General features: G+C 51.2%; 2 protein-coding genes and 1 long non-coding RNA gene across 28 annotated transcripts; 2 read left to right on the top strand and 1 right to left on the bottom strand.

Moving 5' to 3' along the window:
• Positions 1-106: 106 nt before the first annotated feature.
• Positions 107-15,084, bottom strand: PAN2 (poly(A) specific ribonuclease subunit PAN2). Of its 23 annotated transcripts, none has more exons than XR_016216811.1 (26): positions 14,947-15,084; positions 13,947-14,342; positions 10,200-10,369; positions 9,967-10,087; positions 9,737-9,814; positions 9,113-9,380; positions 8,397-8,739; positions 8,110-8,206; positions 6,845-6,964; positions 6,509-6,628; positions 6,114-6,242; positions 5,777-5,988; positions 5,545-5,644; positions 5,304-5,410; positions 5,008-5,106; positions 4,814-4,887; positions 4,563-4,710; positions 4,123-4,294; positions 3,937-3,996; positions 3,622-3,712; positions 2,317-2,474; positions 2,076-2,219; positions 1,794-1,973; positions 1,585-1,678; positions 1,109-1,306; positions 107-759 (listed from the first exon to the last, which is right to left on the bottom strand). XR_016216811.1 is itself a non-coding variant. In XM_008256665.5 (26 exons), exons 2-26 carry the CDS (start codon positions 14,226-14,228, stop codon positions 725-727), a joined length of 3,600 nt encoding a protein of 1,199 aa, XP_008254887.1. In that variant the 5' UTR covers positions 14,229-14,342; positions 14,947-15,084; the 3' UTR covers positions 107-724. The 23 variants fall into 23 exon arrangements, 14 of the variants coding, with proteins under 14 accessions (XP_008254887.1, XP_002711124.1, XP_089164648.1 ...); XR_016216809.1 differs by having other exon boundaries at positions 5,545-5,678; XR_016216808.1 differs by having other exon boundaries at positions 5,545-5,681.
• LOC103348297 (uncharacterized) lies at positions 4,583-8,168 on the top strand. The gene is made up of 2 exons (XR_011380100.2): positions 4,583-4,774; positions 7,632-8,168. It is a non-coding gene; the product is annotated as an uncharacterized LOC103348297 (long non-coding RNA).
• Positions 14,844-21,417, top strand: IL23A (interleukin 23 subunit alpha). Of its 4 annotated transcripts, none has more exons than XM_089308527.1 (4): positions 14,844-15,164; positions 20,441-20,545; positions 20,714-20,860; positions 20,966-21,417. In XM_089308527.1, the coding sequence occupies exons 1-4, from the start codon at positions 15,138-15,140 to the stop codon at positions 21,125-21,127; spliced, it is 441 nt and encodes a 146-aa protein (XP_089164653.1). In that variant the 5' UTR covers positions 14,844-15,137; the 3' UTR covers positions 21,128-21,417. The 4 variants fall into 4 exon arrangements, with proteins under 4 accessions (XP_089164653.1, XP_089164655.1, XP_002711125.1 ...); XM_002711079.5 differs by lacking the exon at positions 14,844-15,164 and adding an exon at positions 19,962-20,247; XM_089308529.1 differs by lacking the exon at positions 20,714-20,860 and having other exon boundaries at positions 15,032-15,164.
• The last annotated feature ends 181 nt before the right edge of the window (positions 21,418-21,598 follow it).

Genomic DNA, 21,598 nt, shown 5'->3' on the forward strand with positions numbered 1-21,598 from the left:
GGATTTGAGCACAACTTTAGTTTTCTGAGTGTTAATAAGAAACCAAAAAATAATAATAGAGCTTCACAGAACCCCTACAAAAGCAGTTCTATAATGAGACAGGTGATTAGACAATATTTTCGTTTTTATTTTATAAAACATGCGGCTTAAAATAAATTTTTAAAAAATAACAAAACTTGAGACGGGAAAGAAGATGGAAGACAGATGCTTCTCAGCTGTCAGCAGGAATGGAGCCAGCAGCCAAGCTTTGTCCAGGAAACAAAGTCCCTTTTGGCAATGGTATTGGCAACTGTGGTTTTCTTGATTCCCCAAGCTGCAACATGATGATCCCTCCAGGCATCCCCTGAGCAATTGAAGACTTGAGCTAAATCTTGAGCTACTAAGTATATCCTCTTGTCACTGTCCAGTACTTCAGTCCCCAGCCAGCTAGGAGCTGAGAGTGTTGGTCCCAGAACCTTCTCCGCCTAGATACTAATCACCCCGGGTATTTATTAAGAATGCCAATTACTTTCCGTCTGGGTCTAGACTTTGTATCTGGCCTGCTGTTTTGCAAAGGATGAAGAAGGAATCCGGCTCCTAGAACCTTTGCATCGATTTTTCTGAGTTCCAGTTCTATTAATAGCACCATCTGTGGAGACTGAGCAGGTCCCGTTCTGGAAGTGGACCCACTTGGGAAGCCATCTCCCAGTTCTGGGGCTACAGAGCACTGAAGGGAGAGGGCAGGTCAGAGTGCCAGCACTGAGGAGAAGACCGCTGCGTCTGTCAGAGACAAAACCGAGAGCACGACTGTTAGGCGAGTGCAGAGAACACCTGGACGCCTCTCGTGAAGAAAATGGACGAGAAAACGGGCGTGGACCTTCCCCAAACATTTCAGAATTCAGCAAGAGGAGATTATAGGACTGATGCAGGGTTTCAATAATAAAAACAATTTCCCTGCCTGTTAGGAGGATTAAGTGCAATTGTAATTGCTAATCACTTTACAAAAAATAGGGTAAGATTGGTCTTGTTATCATCACTCATCAACATCGTTGTGGTGGTGGGTATAACCTCCATGTATGCAATCAAAACCTGTCCGAGCCAGTCTCCCTGTTCCCATTCCAGGCCTTACTCTTGGGACTTGTCTGGCCCTCTGGCTCAGGCACCTTCCAGTCCATCTTCCGGCCCTTCTCATAAAGGCCCTTGAGCACCTTGTGGAAGGATTCAGGCTCAGTGCCGTTCTTGCTTAGCTCCAGATACTTTCGATAGAGCTGAAGAGCTGTGCGGGCATCCTCAATACTGTCATGGGTCTCCCCTTGAATCTTCAGGTCTAGGGCGAGTAAAGGCAGAAGAGTTGGGGACCAGGCAAAGGGAGGTAGCGACATATCCCCCCGACTCCCACCCTATGACTCAAAGAAAACAATAAATTACCTATAAGGCAAAGAGTCAAACACCTTCCCTAGTGTAGAGGAGATACTGACGCTAATTGTAAAAATCCCTTGGTCAATCTCATCGCTAATTCAGGGCTGTCCCTACTCCCCTTTGACCTCCAGCAGTTTTCCTATTTCTAATGAGCACCTCCGCTGTCTACAAGATGGAGCAACTCACCCAGAAAGTACCATGCAAGGAATCGCAGGGAAATCATTCGTTTTCGGGGCATGTGGAACAGGTACACAGTGTCAAGTACTTGGTCCTTGGGCACCTGGCAGAAATAAAACAGTGGGAGAGTTAAAGATTCATTTCCCATTCTCCAAAAGCACAATGTATACCCTGGGGGCCCACCCTCAAAGGTGATTCCTAAGAGTCCCTGCCCGAACCATGAGGTTGATGACCCTGAAGTCCTTCTGCAGGCCATGGCCCACGAACTTGACGCCAATGTCAATGAGAAACCGAAGCTTCAAGTACGTGGACTTGAGGGTTGTGAGGTGCTTGGAGGATATCTTGGCGTCAAGGTCTCCCGGCTTTATCCCCGAGTACTGAGTCAAGTAATCCACGACCTGGGAATAGAGAAAGGAAGTGAGGCGCAGAGTCTCCTCCTGCCACTCTTCCCTGGGTTCTCAAGTACAGGGTCTGCCTCACTCGCACACCTACAGTAATACCTGCTCCTGGGTAGAGATGTAGTCATCAATGAAGGGGATACCCTCATTTGGTCCCTGGCCCCGAACACAGGTGATCCTTGCTACTGACATCTGGCTTGGTTTAATGGTGGACTTGGTGCCATCACTGCGTAACTCTGCTTCTTCCTATGTGAGGAGAGTTGATAAGGAAATCAGAAATGCTTGTAACTCCTAATGGCCTTACAGTTCCATGCCAGTGTTCTGTCTTTTTAGTCTTGGTTACCTCATTGAGGGTGACAAACTCAGCATCGAGGCCCACCAGATCCCCAACCTGTGGCATTTCATTCAGCATCAGTGGGATAAAGGTAGTATGTGTCTTCCGCTGCTTCCGTGCCAGTGAGGCTTCAGCCAGCAGGACACTAGCCTCAATAGGATTCTTGACTGGAAGGGAGAACACACAGGACAGGGGGCTGGGATAGGTATCAGAGGAGAAAAGCCCAAGGTGGCTAATGGGAGACTCTGGGTCTATGCTGTCGTCCCTCAATAATTAAGGCATGCAAGTATTAAGATCCTATCTGATGAACAGAGCAGGTTTAATCAGAAAATTACAAAGAAACAGTGGCAGGAGTTTGGTACGGTTGCTTGGAATGCCTGCATCCCATGTTGGAGTGCCTGGGTTCAGTCCCAGCTCTATTTCACTCCCAATTCCAGTGTCCTGCTGACGCTCACCCTGGAAGGTGGCAGGTGATGGCTCAAATGGTTAGGTCCCTGCTGCCTACGTGGAAGATGGGGATTGAGTTCCTGGATCAAGGGCAACTGGGCGGTAGACCTGAGGATGGGATGTCTGCCTCACAAAATAAGCTAATTTTTAAAAGAAATATACTGAGAACAGACAAGAAAGAACAAAGCTTTCATTTGAATCATAGCCTACAGAGAAAGTACAGTTTAAAGCTACCAAACAGAGACTTAATAAGGAACATATCTCCCAAAGGGGAGATCTTCATGTGATTATGAACATGGTTAGACTCAAACTTGAGACCTGAATCACTCTGATCAAACTTCCCACCCTCATCTCTTCCCCCACCCCACCCCCGGGATCGCCAGCTCTAAACACAAGGTCGAGGGTGAGTGTCGGGCCTAGCAGCTAGGCAGCCAGTTAGGATCCCTGCAACTTGTATCCAGCCATCTGGGTTTCAGCTTCCTGCCAATGCAGACCCCAGAAGACGGCAGTGATGGCACGGATCAAGTGGTTGGGCTCCTGTTACCCACGTGGGAGACCTAGATTGAGTTCCCAACTTCTGGCTTCAGCATGGCCCAGCCTCAGCCATTGTAGGCACTTTGGGAATGAATCCACAGAGGGGAGTTCTCCTCTCTGTTTATCTGTCTCTCTGCCTCTCAAATAAACGAATAAATAATGTTTTTAAACATAATTAAAATAAGTAAGCAGAAATCTTTTTAGTGTGCCCAGAAATATTAATGCTGATTACCAATCCAAAATACTGACACACTCTATCCCAAATCTCTTCCTAAAGTCCTATCTAAACTATCTAAACTGCCCATACCCTTGGGTCTACTCTTTGTTACTTACTGTTCAGGTTATATCTGGAATTGAGATTTCTTTTCACGTAATAAAGGATTGCAGGTACTTTCCAATTCATGTCAAACTGCACGGCTTCATGCTATAGAAGAAAAAAAGCACTTATGGCCTTTGCATACACCCCCTCTTCCTTTTCCCCAAGCCAGGCAGAAGCCAGGACCGGGGTGCTATTTTTAACTCTGATAATACTTTTCATTCCTGAGGATCCCTCCCTCTTGATTTTGCCTGGCTTTCTATAAGGCCCCAAGGATGAAGATGCTAGGAAAAGGGGAGAAGAAAGGTGGAGTGGAACGTGTGACAACTAACCTTATCGATGGGTTCGATGAGAAAGTCATTGAAGAGATACCACTGCTGGTGAGTAACACCCTGTGGAGACACAGGAAGATGGATGTCAGAGTGACGGCTGGACCCCTGTCTCAGACTCAGCGACAGACCTGGGACTCCACTGTGGCCATCCCCAGGAATGTCCCTGCCCTGTGCCACCTCACTCACCTCTTTGCGCTGGTGGTACGTCTCTCCAACTTTGATATGAGCCACCAGGCTGCCCCCTGTGCGTGAGTCCAGGATGTGTACCACAGTTGCCATCAGGTCATACACATAGACACCATGCTCCTCCTCTGCCCTGGCTGGGCCCCACTGTGAGGGGGGCACCCAGGCTGCTAAGCTAAGTTTAAGGATGGGGAAGGAAGGGGGGATGGGGACAGAGGACAGGGAGTTGGGGGTATAGGGAATGGGGGACCAGGGTGGGTTATTTCCATCCTAGCCCGTCTACGACTCCCAGGGCTGACCTGAGCTGGTCTGGAAGATCTTACAAGTTGTAAATCACAGGCCTCACTCCCTTACTAAGTTCCACCTTTCCCCAGCCAGCTTCACCTTCTGCCCCACCTCCTCTCCCGTATCCTCCCTGCCCCCATTCCCAGTTTTTCAACAACCTGCACCTCCTCCCCATCAGTCCAATTGCAAACATCCAGCCCTTTGTTCTTGGTCATCTTCATGCGAAGGGAGAAAGGAAGCCAGACATTCTTCAGCTCCTCCATGGAGGGACAGAGCAGCGCACCTTCGGGACTCCCCACTTCCTTCCTGTCAGCACAGAGGAATCGATGTGTCCTGCAGAGATCCAGCTGGTAACAAGAGGATCCGCCAGGTAACACCATCCTTTGACAGCTCCCAAGATGGTGCCTACCGGTCAGCCCGAGCAAACTCCTTGTTCTTGACGACTTCCCCACCGTGCTTCTTCATTGCCATCTTGAAGGCAACCTGAACACAGGGAGGAAAACTTCTGATTGTTTAGGAACGTAAGCACAAACAGAAGGCAGCCCTAGGGGGTGAACAGGAAAGGCATGCCTCGACAGGCCCGTTTTCAGCCCTGGTCCTGACCTCAGCCTGCGCTCTCCAGAAATCGGCCTCTTTGGAGCTGTTAACCTCACAATTGATGACAAGAATGTCTGGCAGATGACGGATGTTGCGGGTCTGAATCTGAGGATGAAACAAAGAAGGGGTAGCTGGGAATCTATGGGGAAAGAATCCTAGACAGTAAAGCCCGGGCCTGCATCCTAAGAACTAGGGTTCCTCCCACTCCCGATTAGACGCCTGGGTGGCAGTGCCAGCCCCAGATGAACCCATGGCCGAGTCCCCAGCATGGCAGGACTAGTCAGGTACAAGAGCCTGCTCACCGTGGGCTGGTACTTTTCACAGTTGTCGCACCAGGCCTGTGTGTTCTGCTCCAGGCAGATGCTTCGCTTCAGCACCTGAGCAAAGTCATAGTTCTTCCCGGTTTTATCTGAGAAGAAACTGGATGCTTCATCCCAGGCTCTCCTCTCAGCCCTGGTTAACCCCCCCACGCCCCCTCCTTGGTGTTCCAGGACATTCTGGGAAGCCTTCCCGACCCGGCTGCAGGGTTACCACTGTTTCTACCCTCAGGGTAGGAGAGCGTGAAGAGCAGAGTGGAGGAGGCTCGCACGGTCTCGCTGCCACAGCGGCAGAGGCTGCAGTTCTCCATCTCGCAGCTGAACAACTGCCCAATGACAGAGTCCCCCGATGAGCAAAAGCTGCTAAAAGTGGGGAAGGCGACAGAGGCACACTGAGGGAGCTGGAGACCCCCTGAGGCACACAGGGGCTTGTCACGGGAGTTACCACTATTCCTGACCTGATCCCATAGCTGCCTCCAGCACTGCGGTAAGCTTGGGGCACTTCCAGCTCCTGCATATCTTGATGCAGCTGGGTGAGAATGAAGCGATTCCACCTCTGAATGAGCCTGGCCAGGTTGCCCTTGCCGGAAGCCTCATCCGAGTCAGCCAGGATCAGACCAAGGGCTGAGGCCTCGGGAATGGTGCGGAATGCTCGAAGAAAATTACTGCCCTGCAAGTGTGTCGGAGGAAAGGAATCATTTTCTCTTTGGGGGTCATTTGCACTGCAGTGCCCCTGCCTGCTGTCCACCTCCCTTCTCCGTCCATTTTAAGTGTCCCAGGTCTCCAGGCACTGACCTGGCAAGGGTCGCCACGAGAGAGGTCCAGCATGTGGAAGAGGAATCCCAGCTCACAGGCCAGGCAGAACTCCTTCTGGCAAAGGTGGTTCTGGATGAGACAGCGAACAGGCTCCAGGAAGTAGAGCACCTGGAGGGGAGAGCAGGACTGGTGCAGGCAACCGGGACAGGGAAGACAAGGGATGCAGCGGTGAGGTGAGCTGATGGGGGATACAAGGCAGGGGCCACCCATGAGCACTGGTGCCCACAGAAGGGACCTCAGTTGTGAGGCAACAAGGAATGGCAGAGGCGACCACGGGAAGGTGGGCTTGGTTGAGGAGACCTGGAAAGAGTACAGTCGGGGCTGAGGAGCCACAGGCAATAAGCCCACCCAAGCATGGGAACACCAACCCTTACCTGGATCATGCAGTTACAGTAGGCATTGGGGATGTGCGGCTCTAGTCCAGCAAACAGGGTCTTGTTGTAATGCTTGAAGTCAAAGTCTTCCAGCCCCAGCTTGGAATATTTGATGGTCACCTGAGATGGAAGCAGTCTGAGCAGGGACAAGGAGATCCTGAGAGTGCCCCCCAAACCTCCCCAGTAGCCACAGCCTTGCCCAGATCCTCCCTCCTGGGCCCAGGTTGTAGGCGAAGGCCTCCTGACAGAGTCCTCCAACTCCTTCATGTACCATTTCCCTCCCAGGGCACCTTGCCCCACATCCCACAGGGCCCCTGCCATGCTGTCCCTTAGCACCTTGCGGTATTTCTTAGAGACCATGTGCAGATGTGGCTCCTCTTCCCGCCCTATCGGTGACTCGGGGACCTGGCTGAAGGTGTCAAATTCACTGTCCGACTCCTTGAGTCGGTAAGGAATCTAGAGTTTTAAAAAAAGAGTTATCTTTGTTGGATCTTCACCATCTTTGGCTTCTTCTTCACCTTTATCCCAATGCTGAAAGAGCCATCAAGTCCTAAACTATCTATTTTCATGGCATTCTCAGCATCTGCCTTTTTTTAATTTTAATTTTTTTTTCGAGAGGTAGAAAAAAAGCTAGACAGAGAGACTGCCATTCCAGGGGTTCACTCCCCAAATGCTCATAATGACCAGGACTAGGCCTCTAGGGAGCCAAAACCAGGAACTGAAGAACTCAGCCCAGGTCTCTCAGATGAATAGCAGAAGTTCAATTACTTGAGCAATCACTGCTGTCTCACGGGGTCTGCATTATCAGGAAGCCAGAATCAGGAGCCAGAGCCAGGAAGTGAAATCAGGTACTCTGATATGAGACGCAGGTGTCTTAACTGCTAGGCTAAACGCCCAACCCCCACTTCTTCCTTTTTATTCTCACTGCCATCCCTCTGCGTCATCGCAGCTGCACAGCTGTGACAGCTGCCACACGGGTCTCCCCTGTGTTCACTCTCTCTAGCTCACCACCACCAAACTAACCCTCCCAGAAGGCTGCTTTCGGTGTGTCACTACTACGCACTGGCGTGCCAGGCTCCCAACCTGGCCCTTTCTAACTTTATCTCTCTCTCAATTTCCCAAGGCCAAGTCTCCTGCAGCCAGGCTGGTGGACTCAGAGCCCCCTCAGAAGCGCCTCTTGCGTTTATGCCTCCGAGAGCTTTCCTAACGCTGCCCTCATCGTGCCTGTTCTGTATCACCATCTGCCTGCCCTACTGCACCTTTCTTGCTCAGCGGCCGCCTTCTTCATGGTGCCATCCTTGACTACTGTGGCATCTCTGGCACTGAATGCTTAGACATTCCTTTAGCATTCAGCAACAGCATGGAAGCAATTTCTGATACAGCAATGTCTCACCTTCACCAACCACACACTAAACTTCCTAAAAACAGGGACTGCATCTTTGAAGTCTCCAAATCCTCCCTAACACCTAATACAGCTCTGTCAATATTTCAGTGGTCCCCAAAAGCCTTTACGAACTGTTTAAAACCAAAAGACCAACAAAGACAAAAGCAGCAATGCCAGTGGACTGGGGAGGGGCCAGCTCCGTCCCCTCTGAACACACCTGATTACGTAGCCTGGTGCGGGGGTTGGGGGCATAGCCAATGAAGCCTACTTTCTTCATGGTGCGCAGAATCTCTGCATCCACGGGAGGTGCTCGCCTATAATGCAGTACAAGTCTAGGGCTTAAAGGGTCACAGTGTCCACCCATCCACTCCCAACCCCAAGGGTCCAGAAAGAATACGGAAGGTAAACAAAAACCAGGAAAGTAGTAAATAATGACAGGGCTAGCAGAGGACTCAGCTCAGTTCTTTCCCCCTCCCTCCTTTGGGCCCAGAGGTGAGGTACAACCTGGGGGCTGGAGCGGAGTTGGCAGCAGGCCAGTCAGAGAGAAGTGTGTCAGTGGTGAGTGGCACAGGGATGAGGGAAAGAGGCAGCAGGTCCTGGCTCCAGTCCAGAGGAGGTAGTGAGTCCACGAGACAGGGCAAAGCAAACTCAGTCTCACGGGAGTAGGGGTTGAAAGAAGGCTCAGGGGAGTCAGTCCAGAGGTGCACGCAGCCCTCAGAATCCCCAAAGGCCAGGGCCTGCTTGCTGGCTGACACATCAAATGTCATTAGCAGAGGACCCACAGGATTCACATGAAAGATATCTGCTGGGTTGGCCAGGCCGGTGGGTTCACAAAACTGGCACTGTCCTAGGAGGGAGGAAAAGCTCAGTGAGCCCTGCGATGTGAAAGGAGCCCTTCCTACCCAGGTGCCCTGATACCCAGGCCACAGGGACCCCGAGGCACGTCTAGAGGCAGCATGTCCTCTGACTCCTTCCCATAAGCCACAGGAGCCATTCTAAGAGTGACTCTCCTTACTCTATCTCTTTTTGTGGTGTTCCTCACAACCAAAAGGGGGGGAAAAATCAAAGCTCTTAACTCTGCCCAAACCCCAGTGAAACTGTGGGACCCTGGTGAGAGGTTACTTCTTTTCTCCACAAAGAGGTCTCTGGGAGAGCACTCCTCCTGGGGCCAACTTCCCCTTCACTCATGACCTCTGCCACCTGCTCTGATGTCTTCATACCCGACTGAGAGATGATGGCGAGCCGAGACGTATATGTGGGGATGAAGCGTAAGAAGGCGGGATCCACGTGGACCTGAAGCGGTGTAATCGCACGCATCATGCGCAGGTCGTACACCTTGAGGAAACGGTCGCAGGCCAGGCCAGTGAGGCGGCTGGAGAAGCCGCAGGCAGCCAGGAGGTTGCCGTGCACGTCAAAGTCTGACAGACTCCCTGAGAAAGCGTCGAACTCATGCTCCACCTTAAAAGTGCGGAGGTCTCGCAGGGAAATCTAAAGAAGAGACAGTCTGTTATCTGCCAACCCTGTTATCAGGAAGAGTTATCTGCCACCCGCCTGACGCTGTGAGGTCATGACCAGAAGAACTGGCGCTCTAGGATATGGACAGGTAGGATGCAGAAAAGGCAAACAGAAGCCAAGAGCAGGAGAACTCGTGTTCACCCTTCTGCCTCCGAGGCACTGAGTCACAACAGAAAACAAGAGGCTGCAAACAGGGTGATGTAACTGAGCAGGAAGTGACTTCACCCTTCTCATCCCCTGCCTCCAGGCCACCACTCCACGGGCAGAATGGAGGAGAAGCAGAAGCCCACCAGACGCCCAGGGAAACAGGGTACTGTGGGGGAGAGGACCTTGCCGGATGTGTGGCCACAGAAGAAGAAGCGATTTGTCTGTCTCATGACGGTGACTCCAGGTGTTTCGACTGCATACTGCAGAGGGAAGCAGGGAAAACCAGTGGGACAGATGATTTTTCCCAGAGAATGGGGTAACTGCGAGGTCACACCCACCAGCCCGAGCATACACTGGCCCTGGCCCAGCCCCATAACCTCAGACCCTGCGTGGGTCTTGCCTGCCCCTGTACCTTCTGAGTCTCCTGGACAGTGTTAAGATCGATCTCCAATATGTGGCTCTGCAGCCCACCAACAAGGAGAGTGCTGCTGTCGGTCAGCAGGAGGCTGTGCATATCCTCACTCTCATCCAGCCTGTGGGGGAACAGGAGAGGCTAAGGGACCAGGGCCTCCCAGGCTGCCAACCCCAAGCCTTCCCATCCTGTGCATTCCCTCTTTCCACGTCCAAAGCCACAAAGCCACTTACAGGTAATCAAATATAATGAGGCCCCCACGGGCCATATACTTGAGGTTGTTCTTGGTGAGAAAAAGAATACCATTCTCTAGGCTCTGGATCTGTCGAATGTCATCATTGCCATTGACTTGAAAGGATGAGTAGCGCTCCAAGGCTGGGCCAAAAAATGAAGTGGCATGGCCCTGTTGGGGAAGGAGACAACAGGTACAGCACAGTGCAGGGACAGGGCCACCCCAATACAGGTCAAGAAGTAGGCCTTGCTTAGCTTTTCTCCTTCCTTTCCTGGCCTTTCTAGCTAGTAGCAACTGGGGCATAAGGCCAGGGACCAGACATCTTAGCAATAAAGAAACCGATAAAACTGTCTCATATAAAAAGAAAAAAAAAATACTGTCTCACATTTGGTTAATGTATTACAAAGTACATTTGTAAATCCTTCATTTTATCCTTATAGTGACTCTGTGAATAGGTAATGCCTCAGTTGCTTTGGACGGTGTTCAGAAAGTCAGGAGGGGCCAATGTTGTAGCGAAACAGGTTAAAGCCCCAGCATGCAGTGCCAGCATCCCATATGGGCACCACTTTGAATCCCGGCAGCTCCATTTCGGATCCAGCTCCCTGCTAATGTGCCTGGAAAACCAGTGGAGGATGGTCCAGGTTCTTGGGCCCCCGCACCCACGTGGAAGACCCACAAGCAGCTCCTGGCTCCTAGCTCCTAGCTTCAGATCAGCTCAGCGCCAGCCGTTGCGACCATTTGGGGAGTGAACCAGTAGATGGAAGACTCTGTCTGTCTACCTCTTTGTATAACTGTCTTTCAAAATAAATAAAATAAATCTTTAAAAAAAAAAAGTGAGGAATATGGTCCCATCTCCCAGTGTCGGGCTGGCTTCCTCATGCTCCACAGTCCTAGTCCCTGCCAGCCAGCTGGGAAAGGGGTACTATGAGTCACAGGCTGGAACACAGAGCATGTGAAACCCATTCCCCCTTTGACTCCTATGAGGTCACTTGCTCCTGGTTTCCCTCCTGACTCTTAGTTCATATCTTGTCCTTCCGTGCTCCCTTCCCTTCTGACCACTCTTGAAACACGGCTGTCCCCAGCCCACTATCTTCTCATGCTACTTGTCTTCCACTGCCAAGGTTTCAGTGAAACATGTTAAGGGCAATGAAGCCTTATTTCCTTCCCTAGCTCAGCTTCAGACTTAGAGGATCCAAATGCCTACTAAACATCATCTCCCCTTGGACAGCCCGGAGAACCTCAAATTCATTACATTCTTAATGACATTCACCACTTGGATCCCATTTTAATTCTTCGTACTATATTCTCTATGTTACCTGATCCACTCAGTTGACTAAGTCATAGAATAGTCAAGTCCGGTTTATTTCACTTTCTAAATATTTCCCAAGTCCGTTCTTATGTACCCATCTTAGCAGTGCATCCTTCAGGCCTTCATTCCTGCTGTTTATGTTTTTCTTTTTTTTGGAGGGGAGGCAGAGTGACACAGAAGGAGAGACAAAGACGTCTTCCATCCGCTGGTTCACTCCATAAATGCCTGTAACAGGCAGGGCTTGGCCAGGCTGAGCCCAGGAGCCAGGAACTCCAGGTCTCTCTCATGGGTGGCAAGGAATCAAGTACTTCAGCTGTCACTCATTGTTCTCCCAGGGTGGACATTAGCAGGAAGCTGGATGGGAAGCAGAGGTGGGACTGGATCCCAGGCACTCTGATATGGGATGTGGGAATCCCAAGTGACAGCTTAGTCTGCTGGGACACAATGCCCACCCCCTTTGTCACATTTTATGTGAGCTGCTACAGTAGTCTGCTCCATCTTCTTTAAGCCAAACTATATGCTGCTACTTCAGCATTCCACCTAGAGGCAAGCCACACCTTGTCATTCCAGATAGAAATCCGGGATGATCAAATCTAAACTCTTTCAACACAGCATATGAAGCTCCCTAGAAGGTTCTTTCTCCAAATATCTGCATGGTTCCTTCTCTTCCTTCTAGAAAACATAGAATGGTCATCCTAGCCTGGATCCAGGTCTCTCTACTCAAGGGTGACTCTATCAGACATCTTCTGATCTAAAATAGTACCATCTCCCACCCCTCACTGTCTCACCTCCCTAACTACACTGTAATTTTTTTTTAGTACAAACCAACATCTGAGAATATTGTATTTTTTTAATTTGTTTACTGCTCATTCCAAACTTAAAACCTTATAGCAGGGTTTGGCACCAAGCAGGTAGCTCAAAAAGCAGTCAGGTATCACTTCCTGAAGTAAAGTGAAGGAAGGCCCTCTCTGACCCTGCAGTAACTATTTTCACACTGGCATTTAGCACCATGGAATTATCTGTTTAAATCTTTTCTTCTTCAGTGTCCCATAAAGTCCTCAAGGGAAAGGATTCTGTTTTACTCAGCTTTCTTCTCTGCCTAGATACTGCCTACTAAACGGAATAAGTCACAAAGAAAAAAATCCATCCCTTCTAATGGAAAAACAATTCATGTCCTGTAAAAGGTAAATTAGGGGCCAGTGCTATGGCATAGCAGGTAAAGCCGCTGCCTACAGTGCCAGCATCCCATAAGGTAAATTAGTAAACAATGGGCAGCACATTATTATTATTATTTTAAGATTTATTTATTTACTTGAGAGGCATAGTTACAGATAGAAAGAGGGAGAGACAGAGAGAAAGGTCTCCGATCCACTGGTTCACTCCCCAAATAGCCGCAATGGCCAGAGCTGGGTGGATCCAAAGCCAGAAGCCGGGAGCTTCTTCCTGGTCTCCCACTTGGGTGCAGGGGTCCAAGGGCTTAGGCCATCTTCTACTGCTTTTCTAGGCCATTAACAGGGAGCTGGATTGGAAGTGGAGCAGGTGGGACTCAAACCAGCACCTATACGGGATGCTGGCACTGCAGGCTTAACCTACTACACCACAGCGCCGGCCCCAAAGCATATTATTTCTTACAAAATCTATGGCTCCATAATATATTGGCAATATGGAAACATATTTTTAAAAATTGCATTGATGGGCTGGCGCTGTGGCACAGCAGGTTAAGCCATGGCCTGAAGCACCCACATCCCATATGGGTGTCAGTTCCAGTCCCAGCTGCTCCACTTCTGATCCAGCTCCCTGCTAGGTGCCTGGGAAAGCAGTGGAAGATGGACCAAGTCCTTGGGCCCCTGCAACCTCATGGGAGACCTGAATGAAGCTCCTGGCTTTGGCCTGGCCCAGCCCTAGTCTTTGTGGCCATTTGGGGAGTGAACCAGCAGATGGAAAAATCTCTGTCTGTTTCTCCTTTTCTCTCTGTAACTCTGCCTTTCAAACAAATAAATCTTTTTTTTTTTTTTAAATCACATTGATAACTTCTCTGAGATTAAATCAACCTGAGAAGACAAAACAATTCCTTGTAAGGTATACAGACACATTCGCTAAACATTCTATAATTATAAACATGGAAAACAGAGAAAGCCATTAGAGATTAGGTTTAGGTGGCTATAGTCTAACTGATGGGTAATTATCAAGATTAATCAAAACAAGAAGGGCAAACAGGCTAAAGTAGGATGCCTCCTGAGAACGAATATCTGTGTAACTCATCCCTGGATCCTAGGCCCCCCGTTCTGCCTCCACCCTCTGGTCTGGATTTAGAGCCCCAGCTAACTCACTCATCATTTCCACTCAGTTCTAACTCTGGGCAAAGCAGCTCTCCTTGGGCAGAGACCAGAGACTGCCAGCAGCTCCTTTCACTCCCCCACAAAGGGATACAGTTCTTACCCCGTGGCTCCCCACCCACAGCATCTCCTCGTGCAAGTCAAAGTGAGAGACGGAGACAGGCACGCCCACTTCAGCCACCACGCTGTGCAGCTCAGAGTAGACGCCTTCCATTATGTGCACCGACTCCTGGACGGGAAGAGCCTCCAGGGCTACTCCCTCCGGGTCCAGCTCCACATTCTGTAGCAGACTCGGGTTCAGGTGGGCATCCAGGACAGGGTCCAGGGTGGAATGCATAGCCGGAGCATACTCTGCCAATCCAGGGTCCAGACCCTCAAAGTTCATGATGCAGGCAGCTGATCAGACCTGTGTCGCACCCTCCCTTGCCACAGTCCCTTTAGATGCCGGGCCCAGCCTTCAGCCAGACAGCACCAGAGGGCCTAGACTGAACATCCTGGCCTGCAAAGGGAAAGAGGTTAACTGAGTCACGGGTAGGCCTGGGTACTGGTCCTAGGTTATGCGGGCAGGGGTGCCGCGAGGCTGGCGGAAGGGATGAGATGGCAGGGAGAGGACGAAGCAGGCAGGCAGGGGTGGGGAGGTGGGAACACTTATCCTTATTCTCCTCTGGGCCCTCTCTTCTCACCGCCCTGCTGTCCGACCTCATCCTTGCTTTCCCTCCCTCCTCCCTCAGACCCGCTCATTCGGGAGACTTCAACCCTGGGACAGGTGAAGGCAGCGGGAACCATAGCGGGTAGAGCTAGGTTGAGGGGTCCAAGGAGCTTTTCCCCCAGAACTGGCTTTGAGTGGTGAGGGGAACTAGAGATGTCAGTTTCCCAGAATCCTAAGCAATAGTTACCCAGGATTCTTTGGGGAAAACAAGAATGGCCACTTATGCACGAGTAGGGTGGGGGTAGGGGAGGGTGATGGAAACGGATAGCTACCCAGAATTCTCTGGGGGAACCTGAGAAATCGGTTACCCAGAATTCTCCCCCGGCGGCGGGGAGGAGATTAGGGCAAGGGTCAGATGTGTTCCTGGGATGCCTACGGGGGAATGGGTCATTACCAAGATTTCTCCATGGCGGATATTTTGGAGCGCGTGGAATTAAAACGAGTAGTACGAGAGCAAGCGCCGTCAGCTACGTGGGAAATTCCAATTTCCCTAGTTCTCCCCCGCGCCTCCAGCTCAACCGAACTTTACGGCGGGAAGAAGGGCGGGTTCATAGTTGCCGCTGCCAATCAGGAAGGGCTTGGGACATGTCGAAGCCAATCGGAAGGAGCCAGGTACTGACGGCCCCGGAGAACGTGTGTGACGCAAGAGCGAGGCGAAACGGAGTTACGGTGTGCCGATGGGGACAAGTGGAGGCGGGCCCGGCGTTTCCGTGGTGTGAAAAGTAGTTTCTTGCTTAACCCTATTTGAATGAAATTAGCCCTAGACTTAGAAGCCGAGCCTTTATGCTCTCTGTAACTTTAGAAAGTCAGACTGAGGGGCGCCCAAGGCAGGGTGCTGGCCGGCGATTCCTGGGTATTCCCGGCGTGGCTTGGTCCACCCCCTCTCCAAGCGGCGCTCCTGTGAGCCACCCCGCCACTTCTGACCCTGCTGCCCCCGAAACTCGCTGGTATTTCCTATCATGTGTAGATATGGGTGAGAAAAAAGGAAGCAGGAGCCACACTCCTGACATGGCCCAAAAGCATCCATCTAAAATTCCCATCGGTGACTGCTTGCTCCCCAGAGGCCCCGTAATATTCCCAGTGAATAGGGCTCCCCAGCTGACAAATTCCCCTAGCTGGTGCAGTAGTCCCTCAGAGGGAAGGGGGCACAGCCAACGGGGACGTTTGCCTTCCGAACACGCATAGGATTTACCAACAGAAAACGCTGAGGGATTCTCGGGGCCAGTGAGCTTGAAAGACTCCAGGTTGGGAGATGTCTCTGGGCACTTTTTACTGTTTCTAAAGGCCATGGAGAGGGACTCAGTGGAAGACACGCTTTGTGGAGGATGCAGGTTTAAAATATTTGGACCGGGGGCCCACGCTGTGGCGAAGCGGGTTAACGCCCTGGCCTGAAGCGCCAGCATCCCATATGGGCGCCGGTTCTAGTCCCGGCTGCGCCTCTTCCGATCCAGCTCTCTGGTATGGCCTGGGAAAGCATTAAGAAGATGGACCAAGGCCTTGGGCCCCTGCACCCGCGTGGGAGACCCTGAAGAAGCTCCAGGCTTCAGATCAGCGCCGAGTGGACCAGCGAATGGAAGACTCTCTCTTCCGTCTCTTTCTCTGTATAACTCTTTCAAATAAATAAATCTTTTTGAAAAAAAATAAAGTATTTAGACCTTCATAAAAAGACCCAAGAATTTAAACTTCTCTAGGACTCAAAGGGGTTCCAGACCAAGAGGAAAATACCCGAACTCAGAGGTCTCTCAAACTCATCTGACACAGGTGCTTAGATGTCAAAATCCTATAAGGAGTGGGAATTTGGCTTAGTGGTTAAGATTTTAAAAATACTTATTTATTTATTTGACAGGCAGAATCACAGAGGAGAGGTATAGGCAGGGACAGAAGTCTTCCATCTGCTGGTTCACTCTCCAAATGGCCACAAAGACCAGGGCTGGGCTGGACCCAAGCAGGAGCCAGGAGCTTCATCCAGGTCTCCCACAAAGGTGCAGGGGCACCAGCACTCAGGCCATCTTCTGTTAGCAGGGAACAGGATCAGAAGTGGAGCAGCCAGGGATCAAACTGGGGCCCTTCTGGGATGCTGGCACTGCAGGCAGCGGCTTAACCCGCTGTGCCAAAGCACAGGTCCCAGATGCTCGCATTCTATATCAAAATGGTTGGGTTCAGGCCGGTGCCGCGGCTCAATAGGCCAATCCTCCGCCTGCGGCACTGGCACACTGGGTTCTAGTCCCAGTTGGGGCACCAGATTCTGTCCCAGTTACTCCTCTTCCAGTCCAGCTCTCTGCTATGGCCCAGGAGTGCAGTGGAGGATGGCCCAAGTCCTTGGGCCTAGCACCCGCATGGGAGACCAGGAGAAGCACCTGGCTCCTGGCTTTGGATCAGTGCAGTGCGCCGGCCGCAGCGGCCATTGAGGGGTGAACCAACAGCAAAGGAAGACCTTTCTCTCTGTCCCTCTCTCTCACTGTCCACTCTGCCTGTAAAAAAAAAAAAAAAAAAAAAAAGGTTGGGTTCAACACATGGCTTCACTTCACTCCTGACTCCAACTTTGTGCTAATACAGACCCTGGGAGGCAACAGAGATGATCCAAATTATTGGGTTCCTGCCACCCAAGACCTGGATTGAGTTCCAGCCTCCCAGCTTTTCCCCCAAGTAAGGGTCATTGGGCATTTGGAGGAGTGAATCAGCAGAGATGGGAGCTCTTCTCTCTCTCTCAAAAAAAGGGGCTAGCGTTGTGGTGCAGTGGGTTAATGCCCTGGCCTGGAGTGCTGGCATCACAAGTGGGCGCTGGTTCGAGACCCGGCTGCTCCACATCCTATCCAGCTCTCTGCTATGGCCTGGGAAAGCAGTGGAAGATGGATCAAGTGCTTGGGCCCCTGCACCTGTGTGGGAGACCCGGAGGAAGCTCTTGGCTCCTGGCTTTGGATCGGGCAGCTCTGGCCATTGTGGCCATCTGGGGAGTAAACCATTGGATGGAAGACCTCTCTCTCTCTGCCTCTCCTCTCTCTGTGTAACTCTTTCAAATAAATGAAGAGATCTAGAAGACAGAAATCTCTAGCCTGAGGTCTCAAATTGAGAAAGACTCCATACAGGCTGAGATACTTGGACATTATTTAAAACCATAAGGCAAAGATGCTCCTGTGTCTCCTCACAGCATCCACGGTAACTCAGTGATTCATGCAGGCTTGAGGGCGGGCCTTGGTGCAGTGCACTGCTAAAGACGCCACAGCCCATTTCAGAGTGCCTGGGTTCAGATTTCAGCTCTACTTCCAATTCCAACTTCCTGCTAAAGTACACCCTAGCAAACAGGGGTGATGGCTCAAGCACTTGGGTCCCTACCACCCATGTGGGAAACCTGAACTGAATTCCTGGATGCTGGCTTTGGGCTGGTTCAGCCCCAACTGTTGTGGGCATTTGAGGAATGAACCAGAGGATAGAAGCTGTCTTTCAAATGAATAAGTTAAATAAATCAAATACATACATACATATATATGTTTATACACACACACACACGTAGGATCAGGCTGAAGGTGGATTGTTTGCACCGGAATTCTAGCCACTTGGTAGCTCTCCAGAAAACTGCCCACCTGGAGCTCCCTCTCTTCATCTGTAACATGGGGATAGTGACAATATCCAACTTGCAGACTTGCTGTGAGAAATAGGTTAACACCTGAAAAGTGCTTAGACCAAGAAGTTGGCCTAAAGTGCGTGTTGGATTAGCCATTGGTATTAACCACCTAGGGGAATTTCAGCCGGATTTGGAATCTGGTGATCCAGCCGGAAAGGCCTACCTAGGAGTGTCTTGCGAATGTGATTTGCATAGCGGTTGAGGCTCAGCTGACGTCAAGTGCTCCTTGCAGCTCTAGGTCAGATGTAATCCTGGAAGTATTTCCTGTTCACACAACAGTCCCACAGTCACCCCCATCAACCCTGCTCCTGCTGAACTCCTGCAGCAGCAGGAAGTGAAACAAAGGGCAGAGCCCCAGCCTCCAGCTCACCCTTGTCCCTCTCACCTCGTCCCTTAGGGCTCCACTTCCTCCCCCTCCTCTTCACCTTTCATCTTCTGTCTTTTAGGGCTCCCAGAGTGGGGACGGGGCGGGAAAAGCATAGGAGACATTACATAACTTGAGATGAAGTCCCCTACGCCCCTCCTTCTAATGTCCTGATTTCATTTGTGTGCATTTTATGTAGGGAAAGGCAAACCATTTTCTTGCCCAAACTGAGCTAACTTGTTGCTAGAAATGTTTCATCCAAACGTTGGATTTGCCAGACTCGTAATATTTGCACCAGAAGTTTCACTGGGCAGTTTTGAATGGGTCTGAGGGAAGAGAGACCTTCACAGAGGGCAAAAGGTCAGCCTTTTGGGAAGGCATTGAGAGCCAGCTGTGTGGTCACCCAGAGCCTCATTCTGACGTCCAAATGGTTCTGGAACCCTCCACCAGGGCTGGGGCAGCCCCAGCCTTGGACCACCCTCCACTCCCACACCCAGCCTTCCACTAGCAGTTGTTTCGCTGAACGTTGCATCAGGGAGGTGATGAAATCGGTCAGCGGATTTTACCCACAGATGCAATAGGCGAAGGACTGGGCAGGGTCCTGGACACCGTGCATTCTCAGCTACCCAGAATTCCGAGGCTTCTTAGCCATGGGGAAGGGACTGGGGACTGGCAATCTAGGTTAGACTCCCTGGTCTTGCTTACACTGGTATCCTGAAAAACCCTCCCCTGAAATCCTGGGCAATGAAGGTTGAAGAATCAGATGCTCCCCACAGGAGCCCTCCAAATGTCACACAAAGAGGCCTGAGGCAGGAGGGCAAAATCAGACCACTTGCGTGGCTTCCCAACTCACAAAGCATCTTCTCCTACGTTCCCTCCCCTCCTCGAGGAAACCAGGGAGTCTCATGAAAATAACATTGTTTCCGGTGGAGAAAAAGAAGTTCCCTAATTCTTAGATAGCAGGCGTGAGGTAGGAACCAAATTTCATTCCCAACTGAGCTCACCATCCCGTTGGGAGATGACTGAGTGCTTCTCTGTTTGTTTTTTTCTCAAGCAAGAGGAAGTGAGGAAATTAGGTTTAGGGTGTGGTAGTGGTACAACCTTGAGAGGCAGAGAGATCAGGGGACGATTACACAGGAAGGAACTTGAGACCAGAGTGATTTAAATGTTCGTTCCTCCCCGCCACACACACGCTTTGACAGCCACTTAGATTCCTGAAGAGCACTACACACGTGTGTCCCATTCCAGACCTCCAACCACAGCCACCACACCACTTGCCCTGCCACTGGGCTGCATACCTGGGCTCTCCACAAACAGAGGATGATGCAGAGAGGGGAATCCCACCTGCTGTGAGTCACCTGCTAGGACGGAGGGCGGGCCTTGCAATGTGGGGACCTTAAAAAGAGACTCTGAGGCAAAGGGAGAAAAACAACAGGAAGCAGCTCAAGACAGACAGCATCGGGCTCAGAGCAAGGGGAAGTGGGCAGAGATTCCCTAAGGACTGGGGCAATCCCGGAGCCAACCCGATTTGAGAAGCAGGCAACAGGATGCTGGGGCTCAAAGCTGGGTTGCTGCTGTTGCTGCTGCTCTGGACTGCTCAGGGCCGGGCTGTGCCTGGGGACAGCAGCCCCGCCTGGACTCAGTGCCAGCAGCTCTCCCAGAAGCTCTGCACACTGGCCTGGAGTGCACATCCCCAGATGGGACCCATGGTGAGTGACAGCTTCTGGGACCAAACAGGAGTCTCCCCCAGCTTCAAGACTGCAGTGGGACACTCTTGGCCTTAGGTAGAAGCTGGAGGGTTGAAGGCCAACAGGATTTAGAGGGGGCTCATGGACTTGCAGATCCAGATGCGGTACATGAGTTCTTATTCTTTGTTTTTCCTTCTCCCTTCCTCCATTCCAGGAGCTACTAAGAGAAGAGGGAGATGAAGAGACTACCAGTGACGATGTCCCCCATATCCAGTGTGAAGATGGCTGTGACCCCCAGGGACTAAGGGACAACACTCAGGTACCACTCAGATGAGCCTGGGCCAGGCGGAAGAGAGGGCTGGGAACGTGCTAGCACCGTGGTGAACTAGACATTGCGTCTGAGACCTGAGAGGAGCTGGGTGGGTCTTCAGCGAATGGGGAAGAAGAGGGTGTTCCGCCCTCATTTATCCCTCCCCTCTCTCCCTAGTTCTGCCTGCAGAGGATCCGCCAGGGTTTGTTTTTTTACGAGAAGCTGTTGGGCTCAGACATTTTCACAGGGGAGCCGGCTCTCCTCCCTGACGGCCCTGTGGGTCAGCTTCACGCCTCTCTCCTGGGCCTCAGCCAACTCCTGCAGGTATGAACTAGGGGCCTGGAGGATGGGGGCTTGCAGGGGGCAGAGGCAGAGGCTGCGGGGCTAAGGAACTTGAGCCCTCTCTGACCATGTCCTGTGTCCATTCAGCCCGAGGGTCACCACCGGGAGACTCCGCAGACCCCGAGCCTCCATCCCAGCCAGCCATGGCAGCGCCGCCTCCTCCGCTTCAAGATCCTTCGCAGCCTCCAGGCCTTTTTGGCCGTGGCTGCCCGAGTCTTTGCCCATGGAGCGGCAACTCTGAGCCCCTAAGGCTACCAGCTTGAGGATGGCACCCAGAGCTCTTGGCTCAGTGGTGCCAAGACAAATCTAGTGCCCCAGACAACTGTGCACTAACAGTCCATCACTTCCAGTGGACTTGCAAATGTTGAAAAATTTATCAACTGACTGACTTATGATGCTGACTTATGACAAAGCTGAGTATTTATTAGGTGGGAGGGGAAACTCTGGGACTATTTATTCTCATGGGAGCAGTTCAAGGATTATTTATTATATTTATACTGAATTATGTATTTTTTCCAATAAAGACTTATTTATGTGCCTATGAGAGTCTAATTTCTAGGTTCAGCTGGGAAAGAAGGGCCGGGGGACTTCAGTTCTCATCCTTTGCTTCTCCTCTGAAGACTAACATATAAAATACTACTTTCTCCAGAGCCCCTGGCATAAACTGGGATCTTTCTGACATTAATCCCTGTGTGGCTGAGCAAATAGAACAGCTTGAGA

This window comes from Oryctolagus cuniculus, chromosome 11 (assembly GCF_051225735.1).
Source record: "Oryctolagus cuniculus isolate XC-2025 breed Fujian yellow rabbit chromosome 11, ASM5122573v1, whole genome shotgun sequence".
Lineage (NCBI taxonomy): Eukaryota > Metazoa > Chordata > Mammalia > Lagomorpha > Leporidae > Oryctolagus > Oryctolagus cuniculus.

What these genes read in the sequence shown, in the direction of transcription:
- PAN2 (XM_008256657.5), bottom strand. Translation starts at nt 14,228, where the DNA reads ATGAACTTTGAGGGTCTGGACCCTGGATTGGCAGAGTATGCTCCGGCT. An exon ending in CTGTCCAGGAGACTCAGAAG is followed by an intron (nt 9,815 to 9,966) that starts GTACAGGGGCAG and finishes TTCCCTCTGCAG; the next exon opens with TATGCAGTCGAAACACCTGG. An exon ending in CTGATGGGGAGGAGGTGCAG is followed by an intron (nt 4,267 to 4,562) that starts GTTGTTGAAAAA and finishes CCCCCCTCACAG; the next exon opens with TGGGGCCCAGCCAGGGCAGA.
- IL23A (XM_002711079.5), top strand. Translation starts at nt 20,086, where the DNA reads ATGCTGGGGCTCAAAGCTGGGTTGCTGCTGTTGCTGCTGCTCTGGACT. An exon ending in GACTAAGGGACAACACTCAG is followed by an intron (nt 20,546 to 20,713) that starts GTACCACTCAGA and finishes CTCTCTCCCTAG; the next exon opens with TTCTGCCTGCAGAGGATCCG. An exon ending in GCCTCAGCCAACTCCTGCAG is followed by an intron (nt 20,861 to 20,965) that starts GTATGAACTAGG and finishes GTGTCCATTCAG; the next exon opens with CCCGAGGGTCACCACCGGGA.